Source organism: Gallinula chloropus, assembly GCF_964237585.1.
Source record: "Gallinula chloropus genome assembly, chromosome: 5".
Lineage (NCBI taxonomy): Eukaryota > Metazoa > Chordata > Aves > Gruiformes > Rallidae > Gallinula > Gallinula chloropus.
Window position 1 is genome coordinate 76,920,928 of NC_140090.1, and position 20,942 is coordinate 76,941,869.

A 20,942-nucleotide genomic window follows, 5' to 3' on the forward strand; every position below is an offset into this window, starting at 1 on the left:
CAGCCACTGCTTTCCTGTCAAGATTCATTAGCATAAAGTAGTTTAGGTATCTGTACACCACAGAACTGAACATCGGATCTCTCTGATCGTTCACCACTGAGTTAATTCCAAGCCTTTCCTTTTCAAGTCACTCTGTAGGAAATCAATTTACAAGTTCATTTGGTAACTGCACAGGGCTCTGCTACTACTGACTGCGAGTGCACGAGTACCCTCTTGTGGCTACACAGAGCTCAGCTGTACCCTGTGTAGGTGTGTGTGTAAATACACATCATGCATTACCACACATGCTCCAAGTTCTAAACCATAACTATTCCAGAGTCAGAGACACTCAACCCCTGAACATTTCAAAAACTCCTTAACCAGACTGTTCCTTCAATTTACCTCCAACAAAAGCGAGATATTACCTCTAATTTGTGTTGTGCATCATCAGGTAAAGAGACAAAAACAAAGTCTTCAATGGTTTTAGGTTGGTTTGCTTTAGATTTCGAGTTTTGCAAGAGGAAAACCTGATCTCCAGCTTGAAGTTGAGAGCCTTCAAGTGTGCACATCTGGTTCTGAAGGAGTTTCTGCAGCTTTCTTTCTTTCCTGATGTCCTTTGCTTTCCGACACGGTGGCTTGCTCAGGTCAGCCCCTTTCCCTACAACAGCACAGGCAAAGAGTTAAATACCACAAATGGCAACAAACAAGTAGTTATTATATAATCCCTGAAAAGAAATGGTTAAAATCATCTTTACTTACAGACTGTGGTCCAAACATGACATGGTCTTTCATGTGTACGACTACCACCAACACCCTATGCTGAGCTAAGTTGCAATTTTTCTCCTCTACAGCTGTTTAATGCAGCACTTCAGTATGGAAACACCTTGACCACGATTCCAGCCCAGAGCCAAGGTTATAGTTAAGTTAAAAAGACTTCCTGGCTGGGAAAAAAAGAAGAGTCTGAAAAGTCCATCCATAAATCACTATACCACATCCCCCTCTCAGAAACAAAGTTCCTATTTAATGTATGTATGAGGATGTGGTATGTATCCAGGCAGCTATGGGATCACCCTGAAATCCTGAAAGGGAAAAAACCCAAAACACTGAAACTACAAAACCTCACAGCCAAATTCACAGAGAATTGTTCTGCCACAGTAGAAACCATGGTGGCTACAAAATAAGAACATTTCTGTCACCCAGAAACCTTATGCAGTATATAGAAATGCCACCAATGCCACTGGTGTCACATAAAAAAGGTGAAAAGCCACATAAGCTTACATCTTTGCTCAGAATTATATTCAGAATCTACTTACAAGTAGCATCAACAACACAAATAGTTATTTCCTGGAAACACCAACAAGACAACATGATTTCAATAGATACTGACTGTAAATCCATACATTCAAATTTGTAAAAATTGCAGAAAAAGATAGATATATTTTGCAGACATTCCAGGTAGCACACACAAGCAGCTGGAAGCTATCCCTCACTCCAGAAGCCACACAAGAGATGTATGAATCTGCTGCACTGCTGGGAACTAGATGATCTTTTGAGGTCCCTTCCAACCCCTAACATTCTGTGAACAGTGGTGGAAGAAATAATCAATGTTCAAGGAATCTCTCTCTCAGGGTAGCAGCTGCTGCAAGTTCCATACAGAGGGAAAGCTGCACTGGAAACTGCATCACCAGCCAGCAAACCTAATACAAAGTACCTCTAATTCTGTATTTGTTGTTACTTTTTAGCAGAGTGGTAGGTGAGTTGGAGGCCAAAAGAGAGACATAATACTAAAAATTTCAAAGAGAGGAAGAGTGGAAAAAGCTACTCCCATGTAGGGAAACTGTCATCTATCTTGCACCAAACCACAACTGTAACAAGTTTTATGACAAACTGCAGAAGTCAAGTCTTTTATGCCATTACCTTCCTCCTGAAATCCATGTGTTTGCAAAAGAGCCACTGGCAACTTTTGAAAGACTTACCTTTTCAAACAGGAAAGTACCCTGAATGGTGAGGTACTTTCATTAAAGCATTAGGAAGAAGACATATTTCCAACTCTAGTAATATTTATAAGAGGTGAAGAAGAATCCAAACCCAGACTTAACTATGGCTTATCCCACTTTACTCTCTTGAAGGCCTAGAAATTACACATAAGTTATTCTTGCCAGAACTCCTATGAAAACATAGCTAGAGCTTTCTTTCCTGCTCCTCACCAGTAACTTGTTTGCCAAAACCGACACTGTTCTTGTCCTCCCCACACTTTAAGCCTTCCCATGGAAATGAGAACAGTGCAAGCTGGAAACAAGAGCAGCACTGATAATTTAAGGGCTCACTGATGTGTTTCTTCACCTGCAAAGGATCACAGCCCTCAGAGCCACTGCCCACATCTTTCTTTACCAATAGATACATGACAGAAATTGGCAAAATGCTTTCTGTAGGGAAAAGCTTTCAAGTATCAGTAAAGCTGTAAACTCTTCCTTTCAACATGTGTAGCATACTGAATTTACAGAGCTTGTTTAAGTCTGGAGCAAGCTCTTCACAGCTCACCCAGAAACATCCCAGCCTGGCTGTGCCACGTAGACTCCAAGACAGCTGAATGTTGAGAGCACCTCAGGGAGTGAGAAGAGGACCTAATGCCACGCTGGCACTATTCAGACACCCTACAGTTGCACTAGCAGGTTTTGTGATCAAGTGTTCTTAACCTCTCAGCTAAGGTTTTGGAGTGTTTCATCCCTACAGCTACAATTATTCACCAGAAAAGGAAAAATATTAGGAGGAAATCAGATACTATGTGACCTGTCCGTGGGCAAACAAATCAGTGGAAGAGTTTATTTAAAACAGTCATGATACTTTTGATGAATGAGTACTTCACCTGCACTGGGATCTGTTTCATGTCTCATATCTTCTATAAGCTGTAAGTTAGCAAGAAAAACTTCTTAAAACAACCCATGTGAACACAGACATAAGCAACCCTTCCATCTGAAACTGTGCAGAAACAGCCCATTATTCCTACAGGACAATCACCTGTTTTGCTTATAACAGAATAAAAGTGCAATTAAACAATCTTATTACAGAATAAGTCTACATTTTCCAAGATGAAAACCAAACATCTTTCTAGCTGGAAAATTTTAAACTGAATTTGACCTGTGACACCACCTAGCCTTAAGAAAAAAAAAGGAAGGACACATTAAATAAGCTTCCTGATGCATTTATTGCTCACTTTTACATTTAATTTTAAACCTTTAGAAACAAAGAAGCATGCTAATGCATATTTATCCTCTATAAAAGTAAATCCCTGTTTTCTGAAACAGAGTATGAACAATGTTTCAGGGTTTCTTTATCTGCATCTCCAGTGTTTCAAGTTTTACCCAATGTTACCCTGAAAGGCTGTACCTCACCTTTTTCAAAACAATGGCAGGTTTACACCAATAATTTACCCAAGACTGCCACCTGCTGTCAACACTCACTTGGCTTGCTAAATTTAAAGAACCCAAAGTTTGCCATCAATTATTATAAAAGCAAGAAGATTTTGGAAGTTTGCACAACAAATAAAATTTATACTATAAAAAACTATAAAATATATAAAGGCTATAAAAGATCTGACTGCATTTTATAAAATCAAGATATAAAATACAGCCTTGAAAATTGTGGAATAGTTTTCCAGGAATGGTAACAGTACTGCTTCTATGCAGCACAACTGGTTTTCTGAGACAGCATGCCAGATAAAGCTTTCCTTTTTGGTTAGATGAAAAATGGCTTTTAAGCTAGTGAAAACCTGATGCTATTGCAATGACTGTTTATTAAGTAAAAAAAACCCATTACCTGAAATCAGCCACCCTATAGGAGGAGACAAAAATCTTTCTGCAGGAAAAGGTATTTTAGAGTTCTCAAATACTTGCACAACGTGTAAAATGTGAGGGAAATGAGGAATTACTGTGACACCCCATCACAGGCAGAAACTGCAAAGCATCCAGGCTCCACTAAGATTATAATTAACCACTTATTTAACTCGCTATGTATTGGCTAACTGAGATTGAGGAGACACCCATTAGTTTTCTGGCCAGGCCACTGGGGAGGCTGTGCAAAACTGGAAACACCATACCTCATCTGCAACCTCCAGGCCACAGAGTCTGTCAGCAATTCTACCTTGTTTTCCAGTGCAAGCTGGTGGTGAAATTAATTATTCTGGCCATAATCCATCCACACCTTACCTTCTTCCTTCCAGAAATCACCCATGTCCCACAACATAATCAGCACAAAGCAAAGCCTTTATTGAAGAGGCAACCCACAGCACTTCACAGGCATTGTCCTGGGGTTTCCAGCACTACTTTCCCCCCACTTTAGGGACAGTCCAGGACTCCTCTGCATGTGCAATAGATTGGATGACACCACACAGAGAGGATCACCCACCAGCAGTGACATAAGGTCTTCCCTCACAACAAGCTATGTGAAAAGCATAGCAAGCAGGTGTCAATTCCAGGTGCTTGTGCTGCAGCAGTCACCCAACAGCTACCCCACAGAGAAAATCACAGTCACAGGCCTGACAATGAAAATATCCTTTTTTAGCTTAAAGATTTCATGCTTGAATTCAGTCCAAAGCCAGCATTTCAGAGATCTTTATACTTATGATAAAAAAGCCTGAGCAGCAACTTCAGCATTAAAGAAAGTGACCACCCTATTAAAGTTAGTATTATACTAAAAATTATTAATACTATATTAAAAAATGCCAACAATACTCCATGTATTTTCACACAAAATTCTAGATGTGAATAAACATTTACCTTCAGTTTTTTGCACAAGAGCTGTAGGATTGTATAAATGCATCAGAAATAAATTGAGGGAGTGATCACCTCACTTCTTGTACATACTCACTGCACTTCCTGACAGAAATGTAACATTAAGCTCACAGCAAGAAAGGGAAAAAAAGGAGAAATTACTACAGTGTCACATCCTTCAGCAACACTGCTTTTCCAATCTAAAGCTGGCCAAAAATTGAAAATTAGGAAAGCTCCTAAACAGATGAAAAAGCTCACCTAGAAAATATTATTCTTTATAGAGGACAAGAAGTCTCTGTAGGTGTTTCTTTTTAAATCAGCAGAAAGCTAGATCATTGCCTTTCAGCCTACAAAATAAAACCTACTGTAATAAAGAAATGTATTTCCAATGCCAGCTACATCTGTGAGCAAATAGGCTGTGAAAGCTTAAGAAATACAGCCTTAAACAAGTTGTTCACAGGGGTGTGCTTAGAGCACGTAAGCAACCCAACCTGAGAAACAAAGAAATGTAGAGGTAATACCTAGGGATGTTTCCTTGGGTCTTAACCTGGTTTCCCACTGCTGCACAGGAGAGGTTAAGCCTTAGCCTAACTCAGGAACTAACACTCCTGCAGCACCAGCCAGAGCTGTGCCTGGCTCTTAGCCTTGCACAGCCAGGGGGCTAAGCTCGACAGTCCCAACTTGAGATACATCATGTCTCTGTGAACCATAGCTCACAGTACATAAAGCCTGAGTCACTGTATCCCACAGCAGAAAGGGAGAGCTGGATGTACAATTTATTCTGCACACAAAAAGTATCCCAAACTGGAAACTGGCCCCAGTGTCTGATGAGATTTGATCACCTTGACCTACCTGACTGACTGCCATCTAAGCACCTTACACAAAACTGTCAGCTGTAGATACATATCTGCAATAACTAAGCAAAAAAACCAACCAAAACCAAACCAAAAAAATAGAAGAAAATAAATGCAACTTTCAGGGAAAAAACTAAACCACCAAGTAGCACACAGCACCTCTCAGTGTACATACTGTAATTTCATAAATTGGGAAAAGCACAGTAAGAAGCAGCAATTCTTTTATTTACTAGGCAAGATAAAATGAAAGACTTCAACACCACATGAGATAATGACAGTGCATTCCAATGACTACCTGGCTTGGGTGGTGCATGAACGCTTCTAGGCGGCTGTGATGGCTCCCCAGGGACTGGTGTGGCTTCATCTGCAGGCGTCTGAAGAGAACTCGATCCCCCCTTCTGCAGGCTCACCTCTTCTTTTGCTTCTCTTGTGTCCTTATCTTCAGTTTCCAGCCTCTCTGTCTGATCCACACTTAAGGGGGTCAGTTCAGACTGACTGACATGAGATTCACTTCTGTACGCGAAGTCACACGTCACCACATCGTCTATGTGGGAATCCATGGGCTCTTCTGTAAACCAACACAAACTGCAGGAGTGATTTTTCTTAACTGCAGCTCACACTTTGCACAATTAAATGAACTCATTACCAATTTCACAAGTGCTTCCCAACAGATAAAGTTTTCAATAGTCAGAAGACAGACATTTTCCCTTATCACCCTGAATCACTTGCACCAACTCATGTGTAATTACTGGCACCAACTCATTTGTGAACACAGCTTTATTTTCTCCACTAAAGTAGGGCCATCGACTGATCTCATGCCATAACTTCAAAAACCAACCAACAACAACAAAAATCTAACACACATAACACACATGCACTCACAAGGCAAATTATAACCATTCAGAACCACAAAAGGTTCCACCACAGCTGGTTCTGGTGTTGGGTAAGTGGGGTGTGACTGTTCAATCACCTGGAAGGGAAATTCCTCCTTTCACCTCTTGCTCTTCCTTTCCTCTGCCACCCACTGTCCTGCTTAGTCCTCTCCAGACTATCACTTTCCCAACAGAGGTAAAAACAGAGGTCTAATTCTCTTCAGCACCCAGCTAAAAAGCCAGCAGATGAAAAAGAAAATAAGCTAGTCTATGCACAAATAAAGAAACATATTCTTTAATAGAGCAAGTCAGCCATGGGGTTCAGTCACTGGGATCTTCATTCAAAACCAACTGGAAAGAAACATCCTAGCCAGACCTTTACAAAGGGCTCTATATGCCAAAATCAGTGTATGAGCCATTGTCATGGTTTAAGCCAGCAGGCAGCTAGAACAGCCACACAGCCGCTCGCTCCCCTCCCAACCCCCGTGGGATGGGGGAGAAAATCAAAGAGAAGAAAGAAAAAAAAGAGTTGAAACTTGTGGGTTGAGATAAAAGCAGTTTAACAGGACAGAAAAGGAAGAGAGTAATATTAGTAGTAACAGAGCACACAAAACAAGTGATGCACAGCACAACTGCCCACCCCCCAAAGACCACTGATATCCAAAACCAGCTCCTGAGCTCCAGTCCCCAATCCCCAGCCAGCTTCCCCCCAGTTATATGGCCACTTGATATGGAATATCCCTATGGTATGGGATATCCCTTTGGGCTGTCTGGGTCAGCTGTCCTGGCTGTGCCCCCTCCCAGGTCCTTGGGCATCCCCAGCCTCCTGTCTGGCAGGGCAGGATGAGAAGCTGAAAAACCCTAAACATTACCCAGTAACACCCAAACCATCAGTATGTCATCAACACTGTCCTCATCCTAAATCCAAAACCCAGCACCGTATAAGCTGCTAGGAAGAAAATTAACTCTACCCCAGCTGAAACCAGGGTACCAATCACTCCAGAAGGTACTTGATCCTCCTCTCAATCTTCAGAATTGGTTTTCAAAGACTAAATTTCTTACCTTCACCTGCTACTTTCGAGACATCTCCTTTGGAAATAAACTTCAACATTTTCTTCAGAACCTTCTTGTGAGATTTGGAGGTCTGAAAACGCAAAGCCTGGCACCTTTAAGAGAGAAAAAAAAGACCATTTATTTTGTGAAAGATTAGTTTCACTGTGTATATATACATATATATACACACACACAAACACTTTCTAATTACTTAAGTTTCCTTACATTAAGTGGTCAACTATTTTATTAACACTTTTGAGTTAGTAAAAGTACATTGCCTTGTGGTGCACAGTATCACTCTTCATGGTATGTTTTATGCTTGTATCACTATAATCACTAAAGCATGGCAACATGACCCAAAGCACTGCATAAAATAGCTTTCCTATAATACACTGGAGTTTCTCACTTATCCATCTTACAAATACAATACTGATACACTTTTCTGGTCTTAATAGTTAGTATCTGCAATAATTCACATCTATTCAACTACAGCTTTTCTTCTTTGGGCTACTACAGCAGTGTTTGTGGGGTGCAACCAGCAAGCAAGGGAACAATCCTGGGACTCTTCCTTTGGACTGCAACCCAGAAGCAAAAGTCATGGGTACACACTTCAGAGATCAGTCACATCACAGAGCTGCTGATGGGCCTGTGCACAAACGCAACAACACACATTCAGTATGCAAAGTATCATAAAAAGGAGATAAAACTCTCCAAGGATGCTGTATTTAAGGCAGTAAAGACAAATGGCTGAGCGTATTTGAAGCAGACAACTTCTACTGGTATGTTTTTGAGCTTCTTACCTTATTGTGTATTGAGGGCAGCACGTTTGATTCATGATAGGCTTGTAGACGTATTTTCCACTCCTAAAAATAATGATAAACATGTATTGGCCTTCTGTTGCTTCTGGTATAAAATTAATGGAAGATCATGCTTTTAAAAAATAATACAAATACTTACAATATTTAAAATAGTATAAATATTTAAAATAACATAAAAATATATGAAAAGTAACAGAAGGCAAGCAAGTTCTTCAGCTTTTTGCTGCCCTACCAAAAAAATCTTATCCTTCTAAAATAACCAAATATTTTCCTGTTAAACAGCATCATGCTACAAAAAGTCACAGAGCACTGGACAAACACTTCCTATTTCAATTACTTAAGGAAACTTGGCAACTGTTTTCACAATCTAAATTTTACATCAGGATTCTACATTGAATCTAAACTGACAACATGGCTTTGTGGTTCCTCAGTTACCTGCGCCATCCTCTATCTATGAGATCCTGGTAATCTTGAACTGTCATGGAGTGTGCCCACATACCTGAAATGAATAAGATCACAGTTATGCTTTAAAACATCAAAATACAGCAAGTTCTACAGAGGTTTTACTGTCAATTTGAGCAGCTAGCAGTGACTTCTGAATAGGTAATTTTCAAGGATTTGACATATCCATAAACCTCATAAACTATCAATTTCAATACCCACATTAAGAGTAACAACACCAAAACTAACACAAGCCTTGGGATGCAATCAGCTATACTGCTTTGACTGCACAAGTTAAAACACTTACCTCTCCACTTGTTACCTATCCCAGAGGTACAAACAAAGTAACATCACATTGCTCCTTAGTTTTGTTAAGCAGATGGGGACACAGGGGGCCACCAGAACTCTTCACAGAGGTGCAAAGCCAACAGAGACTGTTCCCAGGGAGCCTGTGGACAGCGACTGCCACCACCAAGCTGAGCGGGGCTCAGGGTCAGGCACCTCTTCCCAGGGGACGAGAGCACACAGTCCCCCACACACACCCCTGAGCTGGCCTAAGCCAAAATCGTGTAGCCACAGGCTTCAGGCTGCCATGCTCTCATCTACCGTGGAGCCGGAGGGTCGGGCTGGGCAGTCACACCTGAGAGGTACAACTGCCCCGAGGGAACGCTGCGGGCCTGACCCCAACCACACCCTTAGGGTAGGGATATTACCAGCGCGGCAATTCAAGCGTTCTGCCCTTTAACAAAGTTTTCCTGCTGTCCGCCCCCAGATTGGGGACACGGTCCCAGCAAGGCCGGGCCACCAGACAAGGTTTCCCGGCGGTCCCGCAGCCTCCGGCGGCCCCAGCCCCACATCGAACCCGTCTTGCATTAAGCGGCCGCTTCGCCAGGGCGGTGACACCCGGGCCGGCCCGCGGGGGGCGGCGCGGCTGGGGTCTCCTCACAAGCTGCCGCGGGAACCCGCCGCAACAGGGTGCCGGGACTCGCGGAGGGAAGGACAGCTGCCCGCTCCCGGCAGGGCACACGCAGGAAGGGCGGAGGCGGCTGCCAAACCGCCGCCTTCACTGGCTGCCCGCAGCAGGGGTCCCGCGGCCCCCAGCCGCCCCCTTCTCCGGCGGCACCGGCGCGGCCCGGCCGGCTCACAGCCCCCCCCTCGCGGCCCGCCCTACCCCCGGGCCGCACCATGGGAGAGGTTGCCGCTCTCGTTCTTGCAGTAGCCGCAGCGGTAGCCATCCTCTCCGCCGAAGTACTCGACGATGCTCGGAGAGCTGCCTGCCGCCGCCGCCATCGCCCCGCCGCCCGGCTCAGGGCAGCTCCCCGCCCGCCGCCCCACACGGCACTCCCGGCCGCCCGGAAACAGCCGCCGCCGCCATCTTGGCTACGGGCAGGGCAAAGGCAGCGCTCACAGGAAACGACGGCCCCGCCATATCTACCGCGGGCAAGTCCCTCCATCTTTAGTGAGGGCAGCAGCGCTCCCCCCGCCCCCAGGCGCGGCTCCCACCACGAGAGCCTGGGCAGCCCCATCCCAACCCCTCTCGCTTACCGGCCGAGACCTTCCCCCGCTCCGAGGCGCAGTAGCCGCAGCGGTAGCCCTCCTTCCGGCCCTTGTACTCCACCACGGCGGCAGGCATGGCTGCCGGCGGCCCTGATGGCCGCAGCGGCCCTACCCCCGCAGCGCCCCGCCCGGCCGAAGCGGCGGCGCGGGCCGTGCCCGCCCTGCCCCGTTAAGCCGCCGCTCCGCGACCCGCGGCTCGAAACGGGCGAGCGGGGACGGTTAAACGGCGCTACTGCCTGCCCGAGCTGCGGGAGGGGTGCTGGCACCCCCGCTGCGCGCTCAGAAGCCCTGCCCGAGGGGGAAAGGGAGGCAGAAAGCCCAAGCACGCCACAGACAGCGGGCCTGGGAAGGGGGGGTTCTCTGGAGAGGCGGACCGGGTTTTATTTGTTGGGAGGAGAATAATCCCACGACCCAAGAGAGGCGTCGGGCCCAGGTTACAAAGCCAAATGCACAGGGCGGGCTCGGGAGGAAAGGAGGAATTCGTGTCTGTAATGGAGACCGAGTTTCCAAAGCCAAACCTTGATTTTCAGAACAACAACAACAGAATAGACACCACTAAATGTCTCCTGCAGCGCCCCAGATCCTCTAGCTAAGGTTCTGAGGTGGTAACTGTGTAAATTCCACTTGCAGGCTGCTATTAGCAACAGACCAGGGTGAAAGAAGGGGACAGCATTTCCCTTTCAAGGGAAGTTTGCAAGTGTCAGTAAGCTTTATATATAAAAGCAGTAAACGTAGCCATAATAAACAGGAAGCATGTGGTAATAACCCCCCTGATAAGTGTAAACAAGACAGCTGATATAAAATGTCATGATGTTCCAATAAAAATAAATTTAATCTTACAATATATACATATAAAGTGTTTTCTGAAGGAAACAAAATACAATCTTTAAAGGCACCTGGGAAAAAAAAAGAAAAAAATACAGAAGACAGTAAGACAATATTCATTAAGATTTGGAACTTATAACAGTAGCAATAAAATAATTCAATCCTGTCATTTAAAGGATAAGATGAAAACAGACTGTCTTGTCTTCCCTTACCCCATTTCCCTAAATCCTTTCAGGACTGCTTTGTTACCTCATAAGCTATCAGTAGGTTTAAAAAAAAAACCCAAACTTCAAAACTAAGCTACAACTCTTCACAACATTGCATTCCATGTACAAGTATGAAGTTCAAAAAATAACAAGTCTATCACTTGACTATCACATGTAAAAACAAAGGGGTTATTTAAATTAACTATTTCTCAGACTAGATGTCATTTTGTTCCATGAAGAGACCAAGAATATAGAAATGTTGCAGATGCTATGGAGTTACCCTGCTTACATTTTTTCTGCCTTTAAGTGGTTCCATGTGCATAAGAAACTCACACACTGTACCCTTATTTACTTTGAATTACTAAAAGAACTTACTTGAAGAATTAAGTGTTCTCCATTCCATCTTCATCTCTATCACAAGGAGGGCTAATCATGGGCTCTGTTATCTCATATGCTTCTACAATCTCCTGGTTAGAGATGGCAAGAGTACGTAAGTTACAAGAGCGGTACTATATCAATTTAAGTGCAGTTACTACCAGGTAACTACAGCCTATTTCCTCACATACAGCGTATTTTCTCACACCACAGCACTATTTCAAATTACTACGTTTCTTCTGCACATTCTGAGTAAGGCACAAAAGAGGAAAGTTGTATGTGCTGAAAACTACTTTTTGTCTTAAGGTTTATTGCAAACACTGAGGAAACTGTATGGAGAACTTTCCCCTTAGAAGCAAGTATCACATGGAGTCTGTTTCCTCCCTTATATCCTTATCCAACCCTTGTGTAAAAGTGGAAGCAAATCACTGCACAACTTAAAAGCATTTAACTGACCAGGCCTCAATGATCAAAGATAAAATTGCTATCCTAATTCTCAGTCTTCTTGCAGTTAAAAGCATTAATTAGATTTGTGATTGCTCTAGAATCTATAAAATTAGATGTAGCAAAAACATATACAGCAACACCTAGGCTCAATGTAACAGCACAGCTCTCAGATGCATTCTTACACTTAAAATAACAACAATTTAATCAAAGCAGCAAGTGCTATCTATTGTACCTTCCATTCTTGACGATTCAGAGATAGGACAACCTGGTTCCGTGCTCCAGCACTATGGTCATCCTTCCTTACTTCAGTATCTTTTGAAGGCTCTGTTCCAAAGAGAGTGTTTTCACAGTCTTTACACTTGCACAGTCAAGTTTCCTCCAGGAACACAAAAGCTTCACAAAAAGTAAGTGGAATAGCCATACTCCTCTAAGCTAGTCTATCGATAGCCTAGAACATACACTTCAAGAAATTTCTTCAGTTTTACCCCCTAAAAATCTAGGGACTAACTTTTCTCAAAGTCCTGGAAGGGCTGAAGTACTTAATCCTTTATGAAATCCCACAGAAGTCTTAATCCCATCCATACCCTGTGGGAATGAAAACCAGAGACCTTGTGCTTAAGACAGCATTTCTTTTGCAACTGTTGGGAAGTTGCACTAACCACGTCAAAGGAGGCATAAATATCACTTAAAAGGAAAGGTAAGGACCTTTTACTTCTATTACTGTAATTAACTTGCACAGATCAGCACAACAGCCTTTTTCCCTATTTTGATATTTAAAGAGACTCGATCCTTTCAATAAAACTTTATGTCTTCAATTACATTCACTGCCTATACCCAAATCTCTCTCAATGTAGCTAAAAATATACCCAAAACTTTGCAAACACAAAAGATGTGCCTAGTTTTCAATGCTATAATAAAAACCAATTAGTCTTTAAAAGCTAGATTTTACCTATTATTGGCAATTTATCGTCATCCAGCTTTAATCTTGCCAAGCCATCCTAAAAGACAGTAGGATTTAAAGTTTAGATCGAAGTAGGACAATGCACTGAGATTTCATGTTTTTAATTAATATAGTAGATACATGTATGAATAATCTTAATTGGCAAACCAAATAAAAATTATTTAAACATACAATTATAGGACAGTTGGTAAGTGTTGGATTATAAAAAATGTCATTTATTAGAAATCATTATTATTCATTAACCATATCTGAGTTAACCCTTCATAATCACATCACTATAAACCTGAACTTAGCCAAAATGTTTTTACCTTTCCCTAAATTCCTTTTATTTATTAGACAAAGTATAGCCTGAAGTGCAAATCTACAGATTGGAAAACACTGCACTGCCATACTTTCCTACATCATCAGTACCTCTTCCATGCTCTACGACTACTCTTCTATAATCTAAAATAACATGACCTGGAATCCCCTTTTGAAAAGTTTATTAACAGCAAATTCACTTTTTTTGGTGGTAAACTGACTGCAGTAGAAAAATCTAGTAAAAAAAAAGTCTGTCAATTATGAAAATATCATAGACTGATTGTAAAAAACAACTTACAATTCCTAATATTCAAATCCTACTCTGTCAATATTACAGCCATAAAACCAACAGATGAATATTTTAGGTATTGGAACTCTCTAGAAATAAAAAGTCAAGGACATTTTGCTCACCCTTATAATGAAGGACACATGAAAGATGTTTTCCACAGTTCGTGCAAAAGAGTTTGGATCAACCACAAGATCAAAGAACGAAATCGGTGTGTCAGCTAGAGATGCAAAAATGGGTTAAAAAACCAACAAACAGGTGGCATACACAGAGCTAATATACATAACAAACGTTAAGTTACTCAGTACTCTCCTATTTAAAGTGCTGAACTCACAGTTGCCTGCAAAAAGAAACAGTTTCCACAGAATATTCTTTCCTTCCCATCTTTCCCCCCTACACACACACACACTCAATGGCTACTTGATTGCCTTCTAATGAACTGGCATGGTCTAGTAAGACACAGAGGGTAGGATCTACATTGACTTTGTAATCAAACAGCAACTGCTTAGTGGTGATAAAAAACCATATTTTCAGTATATATCCTTCAAGGTAAAGATTTCTACCTAATTTTGTTTCTATAGTTTAACCACTCATAATGGTAGAAGATGAAGAGTATTCATTTTCTCAAATTAGTGCTTTAAAAGCTTAGTTGAATCATACTTACGATCATTTTTATAATGAGTTTGTAATATTCCCAAGATCCTCTCTACTTCTTTCTCTGTGGCTTCCTGATGAGACTCTTCCATTTTTTTTAACTGGAAAAAAAAAACACCCCATGGTTTCACCTCAAACAATCACTGTTGTAAGACAAGGTACAGACACACTTGGGCAAACATGGGACAACTCAGGGGAGTTAATTCCCATTTTACAGTATCACACTGGAAGGCCATAGTTTGTGTATTTTGAGCCTATTTACAGTTCTATGGTCAGTTTCTGATAGTTCTGTGGAACTGAGTTACCCCCAGTAGCACAGAGTCTGAGAGTTTACTGAAGAAGTTCATTTATAAGTGCAGATGGGTAGTTAATTCAGAGGTTTTTGCCTTTTTTTTTTTTCTTTCAGAAAAGGCACCTAAGTTTTCACATAAGAAACTTCACGGCATGAAGGCTGACACGTCAAAGGACACAATTCTTGTCATCTGTTCATTATCTGCAAACCAGGTTATCCAAATCATCATTCCATCCACAAAGTACCAAATTCATTTTTCAGGTAAAGCCTTCAGTGACCTGTTTGCTGTTGCTGTTAACCCCTGTTTTCCCTTTGTCCTCCTTGCAGCAAACCGAGCTACAGCAACTTTCACACGTAAGCACGTATCTACCACAGATTAACGTGTATTATCAGCAGCAGCATTTGCCTAAACAAACCACAAAGAGCAGCCACTCACTTCTCGAAGCAACTCTCCCAAACCCTCCAGCTCCAGTTCTTCCCAGCACAAACTGTATCAGAGTTATTTCTATCACTGTTTGGATTAGCGTGGCATAGGCTGTATTTAAAAAGACAGACTCAACATTTTCCCTCTCTGTAATGGCCTTATCAGCCAGATAATCCCCATAACAACGTGGTTTATTTTTTCAGTTTCAAATATAAACTTCTCAATAAGCAATCTCAGACTTTTGCCAGACAGAAATAATAGGGAAACAGAAACCTGGGAAAACAGTGGATAAGTGAGCTAATTTAGTTTGCTGCTGTTACCCACGTTGCTGTGCAAATGCCACATACTGTTAGATACTTCTTAAATAAATGAGGTGGGGTTTTTTTGTTTCTTTTCAAAGCAATGAGCACCAGAGCAAATAAGATAATTTGAACTTAAAAAACCCCAAAATTAGTCTGTAAATCCTATTTCCTTCCACTCAGCAAAACACTGCAGTCCACACAAGACAAATCAAGCAGCCTAATAGTGAAGTCTGAATCCTGTAAACCCAAACCAACATGAACAGCAAGATTTAAGAATCACTTGTAATAACTGCACCATATCAAACTGATGACAAAGATAATACTTGACAAACCTGAGCGGGCATCGCCTGGTTTTGCTGTACTTCTGTAGCCTTCTTCTGCCTCTCAATTCGTTGCCTCGGAACAGGAGGATCTGACTTGAAAGATCCCAACCTAAACGAAATATATATATGGAAATATCTTTGAAACTGTATGCTAAGCAATTTATTTAATGCACAATCGATCTCCTGATGAGTGCAAAGTAATGACCAGTATCTAAAAATAAAGTCTTGTTACATTTAGAGATGTCTGTAAACCACCATCCTCAAAAACTGCTTCCCCTATGTTGGCAGCCTCATACCACAATTATCAACCAATGTATAATATTTGATGCAATTATTTTTTTTTTCCCCCACTGAAAACCTTAAATCTACTTTTCTTAAAACTAGTTAAGTGAAGCAGAGTATATAGTTCATATCCTCCAGTATCTCCCTTTGAATTTATTACAAACTTTCCTGCCTGAAAACTCTCTCCATACAATATTTCTTTTTTCATCTATTGTTTAAGAAAACCCCAACACTATTTTTGTAAAATACAATCAACCAATAGGACTTTCAGTACACTAAGAGGAAATCAAAAGTTTCTCATTAATCAACATGAGTATAATATACATGCTAGATTTAGGCACTTTCTTAAAGTGTTTACCTCTCTCCATTGACTGTATAAGGAACTTAAGCTCCTAACTTTGGTTGCCTTGAATCTCCAAGTTAGATGCCTAAAGGAGAGAGTGTGAATTGAGACTCAATTCAAGTTAGTTCAGCAGGTACCATAAAATTCTGCAGTACACTTTTTTCCCTAGCTTGGGTGAGTCATGGCTGCTCAATTTCAGAAGTCATGGACTGACTGCAATAAAAAAAAAAACCCAAACTCAAGTTTCAGGTAAGAATAGATAGAGTCAGAAATAATCATTTTTTTTCCTAAACTGAGAGCTGCATTTTATTAATTAAAATCAAAACTTTGCAAGTATTCACACATCCTCCATCAAAAGAAGCCCATCCTTACTTTCAGATGTCAAAACTAAAAAAGAAAAAAGAAAAAAAAAGAAAAAAAGATAAAGAAAAAAAAGGTTCCTCCATGATTTGGCTTCAGCTTGTAGCAGGGAGAGTGGTAAGTGAGTCAACTTTTAAAGGAAAGAGAATCACTTCTACTGACTTTGGTCCGAAACAGGTAAATCAAGAATACCTTGCTATCTCTATTAGATACAAAATATCTTACTTTGTAGCCAAGCCACATCAAAATCAAAGGGAGAAACTATTTTGTAGAGGTGTTCACTGTGCCATATCAGCAGAGACCACACAGGAGTTCTTGTTGAAGCTCTGTGACCTGAGATTAAACTCTATTCAAGCCTAGGGCCCTAAAGGCAAGAATCACATAAAGCTGTTAGCTTATGCTGCAGTGTATAAACTTACATATAGTGAAAAGTAGGTGCTCTTCTGAAGTACTTCTCTGTTTCTTCTCCCAGTTTATCCCAGGCATTACTAGGTAAATAGCCACCTGACGCGCCCTCAGAATCACTGTCATTCTCTTCTATGCGATTTATACCCATGAAGGTTAGCTACAAGAGAGAAAAAAGCTGCAATGAAAATTCACTTAGAGAAGATCAGCAGATACATCAGTGGTTAAATGCTGTATTACAGTGTTTGTCCTGCTAGGTTAATATTTAGTATCACTGCAGAAGAACCTTTGACTTTTGGCCAAACCCTGTAACCAAACTCCTTATTAATTTGCTGTAACACAAGAGAAAACTTTCATGGGGCTGGGAAGATGCTATTTGGAGCTGATTTTTCCACCCAGTCACAGTATGGAGAGAGAAACATGTCAAGTCTAAAACCATGCAAATAATCCAATGTCACATTAGTGACATGAGGCCCTGAGAACTCCATCCAAAGCACATAAAGGAGTGGACAGGGTAAAGAAACTACTTAACTACTGGGAAACTTTAGAAAAACTGCACCAGGCTGCATTAAGAGGATGAACCAACTGAGCTGTGATAAGTCAAAGCAATGCAACAATCGGGGGGAGTTGTCAGCATTTCAAGTTAGATTTTCTCCTAGGTGTACTGGAAAATCCTAATGCATACCTTAAAACAACTAACATTCACCTGAAAGTTAAGAAATCCAGAAGAAGAGGGTTGAATTCCATCAGAACTGTCACGTACTGCCTGAAAATCTGAGGCTTTCATTCTATGATTCTGTAACAAACAGGGCAAACCTCTAGCAAAACGGGTGGCAGATTCAGAGTCCAGGACTTACCAAGTCTTCTGCAAACGCCAGCGAATCAAATGCTGTCATGTCAGAGTGCAACTCACTGGCCTTCTCCTTCCCTAGACTCGATGCTAAGACAAGAAACTGGGCATCCAGCACGGCCTCTCGTGCACAGGAAACTGTTACAGAAAATGTTTTACGTTAATAACATGAAGTTGTCGAAAACACAGTAAAATTTGGCATATCCTGTGTATGTATGGAGCTTTGTAAATCATTTTACTGTGATGACCTCTAACACACTTCCTCACACAGTCCTTATAATTATATATATGCATTATCTTAAAGAATAAAATGCATTTTTCACTGACATGTTTTCCATCTCTCCAAGTGAAATGAACCCCCCTATGCTAATATCTGTTGCACGTACTACTTACACATATTGTTCTGCAGAGTCGGGATAAAGCAAGCAGTATTTTTAAGTGCTAATACACACTAATGGCACTTATTTTCTCATATCAATCAAACTATTCCTCTTCAACTAAACATTTCAAGTTATACTTTAGTAATTAGGATAAGCTACTCAGACCTCACCATCATTCTCTTGCCCTTTTTCTTTTTTAAGGCATCATCACCTCACACTTGTCCAACTAACCGACAAGTAAACATCTCTAATAAGAACCACAGAATTTGTTTTACCTCCACTGAAGAGTTTATTGGCTTCTTCCAAGGCTTCTGTCAGTTTGCTGCTTTTTGAATTCAGCATATCCTCACGGTTTTCTGGGGAAAACGAACACAAATGAAACCCTAAATTACTTAAAAATAGAGAAATAAATACAAACCATAAATATGGTTCACAGCCCAGCAAACATAAAAATATAGAGTACAGTTAGAGTATGTTAATGGCAAGATTATGTAGGCTCCATTTTTATTAATGCTTTTGTATTAACTCCATTTGAAGTAGCAATTTTCCATTTACTTCAGTGGAATAAGATTTACCTGGCTGCATTTATATTAGCAGATCCCATATTGCTCTTGGTTCCAAATACCTATGTCTGTGCCAAAGCAGAGAGTAGATAACATACAGAAAACTGTTATTCATCTCACCCATAAATCATGAAGGGCCTTCATGAAAGGAAAAGAACCACCCCCCAAAATGCATGATTTCCTGAAGATCACCCTGTCAAACACAGTTACTTGTATGTAACAGCATCGATACGATTTAACAAGGCTCTGGAGTGTCCAGTTCTGAACAGGTACTCACAGCACTGCTTTAAGGACACCGTCCTCATGCACTGTCACAAGCACAAGAACATCTATAAACCACATGATGTTCTTTTGTAAAAATACTCTAGAAAAATTAGCCAACAGGCAGAAAACACCCAACAGCATGTTGCTGTGCGCTACTGAACCAGGCAGTGGGACAGTCAAACACCCATCTCTGCGATTTTCTGAGGAAAGCAGTCTGCTCCAGGCAGGGGAGAGAGAAGTACCCATGGAGAGCCATGCTAAAAACCCCACAGCACTTTCTGGAAAGCCTCAGAACAACGCTCTGGTACACAGTGAGGGTGAGGGAGCCCTGGGACAGGCTGCCCAGGGGGTGTGGAGTCTCCTTCTCTGGAGAGACTCCAGCCCCGTCTGGACACCGACCTGTGCTACCTGTCCTTGGGACCCTGCTTTGGCAGGGGGTTGGACCCGATGATCTCTCCAGGTCCCTTCCAACCCCCTATGATGCCGGTATCTGCAGTTTAAAGCGAGGATTACCGGTTTTCAAGTGCATCCCCGGGACTGCAGCTGCCGGCTGTCCCGCAGCAATGCGCTCAGGCGCGTTATGTGCAGGCACATCCCTCGCATCCTCCCGTTCCCCCGGCACGCAAAGGCTCCCCGGGAGGCACATTTCCCTCCACCTCCGCGCCGAAACAGACAGCGGTCCAAGGAGCTGGGGAGTTCCTACGAAAGCTTCAAGGGCTCCTCAGGCACTAAGGGCGAGCTGCCCGCCCGGAACCTGCTCGCAGCCTCCATTTCCCCAGCACCAAGCGGCATCCCCGCCAGAGGAACGCCATGCCGGCCCCGGGGCTGCGCTCAGGCCGCCCCCACCCCCTCCCCCGGGAGAGGAACCGCACGCCGGGCTTACGCTGTACGTTGTTGATGAGCTCCCGGTACTGGTTTCGGATGAGCCTCCTCCGCTGCTCGTTGCCGGCGCCCTCCGGCTGGCTGAGCCTCTCGTCCTCCAGCTCCTCCTCGTCCTCGGAAGCCGGCGAGAGGCCCGAGCGCCGCGGCTGCTTGTGCTGGGGCACGGCGCCGTTGCGAGAGGTGGACGGCAGCTCCCCGTCCGAGCTCCATGAGGAGGACAGGTCGCCGCTCCCGCTCGTTCTCGACATGGCTGGTCAGCGCCCCGGCCCTTCAGGGACGGCCGCGGAAGAAGCGCGGGAAGCCGCCGCCCCGGGCAGCCCGGCCCGGCGGAACGCACTAACCCCGCGGAGACGCCGTCGCCGGTCGCGACGGCGGCCCGAGAGGGCCAAACCCGCAGGGAAGGGGCGGAGCCGCGAGGCGAGGCGGGTGCAGGCCGGGCGCTGTTACCGCCACCGCCCCCGTGAGGTCGCTGGCGGGGCGGGATGGCTCCCTCCCTGCGCCCGGCCTTCCGGGGAAGTGGCTGCGGGGTGGGAGACGAGCGAAGTTCATAAGCAGGCGGGGCCGCGTGGGGTTGCGGGGGGAAGCAGCCGCTCCTGCCCGCGGGACGCCCCGCTCTGAGGTGACGGGCGGGCGGAGCCCCCCGGGGCGGTGTGGCGGGGCTGCCCTGCCCTCGCTCCACACTGATCCGCGCCTCAGTGAGTGTGCTGAGCCGCGAAAGGCCCGCGGACGGGGCGCCGCTCCTTGCCTCCTGGCCCGAGCAAAGGTTCTGCTTTTAAATGGTTGAGCAGAAAAGCCCCCAATCTTTCCCCTTTACTGAGGAGCTCTGAGGTGATGATGGGCCTGGCTGCAGCAAATCTATCTGCTTTCAAGCCCCT

General features: G+C 43.3%; 2 protein-coding genes across 3 annotated transcripts in view; both read right to left on the minus strand.

The window, feature by feature from the left end:
• Positions 1 to 8,865, minus strand: part of ATE1 (arginyltransferase 1) — a 70,401-nt gene extending 61,536 nt beyond the window's left edge. For both annotated transcript variants that reach the window (XM_084265583.1, XM_084265582.1), the window contains exons 1-5: positions 8,781 to 8,865; positions 8,328 to 8,390; positions 7,537 to 7,640; positions 5,898 to 6,170; positions 405 to 637 (exon numbers count right to left, since the gene is read on the minus strand). In XM_084265583.1, the coding sequence (XP_084121709.1) occupies positions 405 to 637; positions 5,898 to 6,170; positions 7,537 to 7,640; positions 8,328 to 8,390; positions 8,781 to 8,842 (735 nt within the window). In that variant the 5' untranslated portion in view covers positions 8,843 to 8,865. The remainder of the gene's footprint in view (positions 1 to 404; positions 638 to 5,897; positions 6,171 to 7,536; positions 7,641 to 8,327; positions 8,391 to 8,780) is intronic.
• Positions 8,866 to 11,151: 2,286 nt separating this feature from the next.
• NSMCE4A (NSE4 homolog A, SMC5-SMC6 complex component) lies at positions 11,152 to 20,362 on the minus strand. The gene is made up of 11 exons (XM_084265371.1): positions 20,069 to 20,362; positions 18,634 to 18,714; positions 17,986 to 18,116; positions 17,143 to 17,288; positions 15,748 to 15,847; positions 14,408 to 14,498; positions 13,869 to 13,963; positions 13,146 to 13,194; positions 12,429 to 12,520; positions 11,750 to 11,841; positions 11,152 to 11,239 (listed from the first exon to the last, which is right to left on the minus strand). Exons 1-10 carry the CDS (start codon positions 20,313 to 20,315, stop codon positions 11,758 to 11,760), a joined length of 1,116 nt encoding a protein of 371 aa, XP_084121497.1. The 5' UTR covers positions 20,316 to 20,362; the 3' UTR covers positions 11,152 to 11,239; positions 11,750 to 11,757.
• Positions 20,363 to 20,942: the final 580 nt, after the last annotated feature.

Excerpts from the sequence above, each read along its gene's own strand:
- NSMCE4A (XM_084265371.1), bottom strand. The coding sequence starts at position 20,315 with ATGTCGAGAACGAGCGGGAGCGGCGACCTGTCCTCCTCATGGAGCTCG. Across the intron at positions 13,195-13,868 it reads ATGTGTCCTTCATTATAAGG|GATGGCTTGGCAAGATTAAA; the intron begins GTGAGCAAAATG and ends ACTGTCTTTTAG. Across the intron at positions 12,521-13,145 it reads CGATAAATTGCCAATAATAG|AGCCTTCAAAAGATACTGAA; the intron begins GTAAAATCTAGC and ends TCTTTGGAACAG.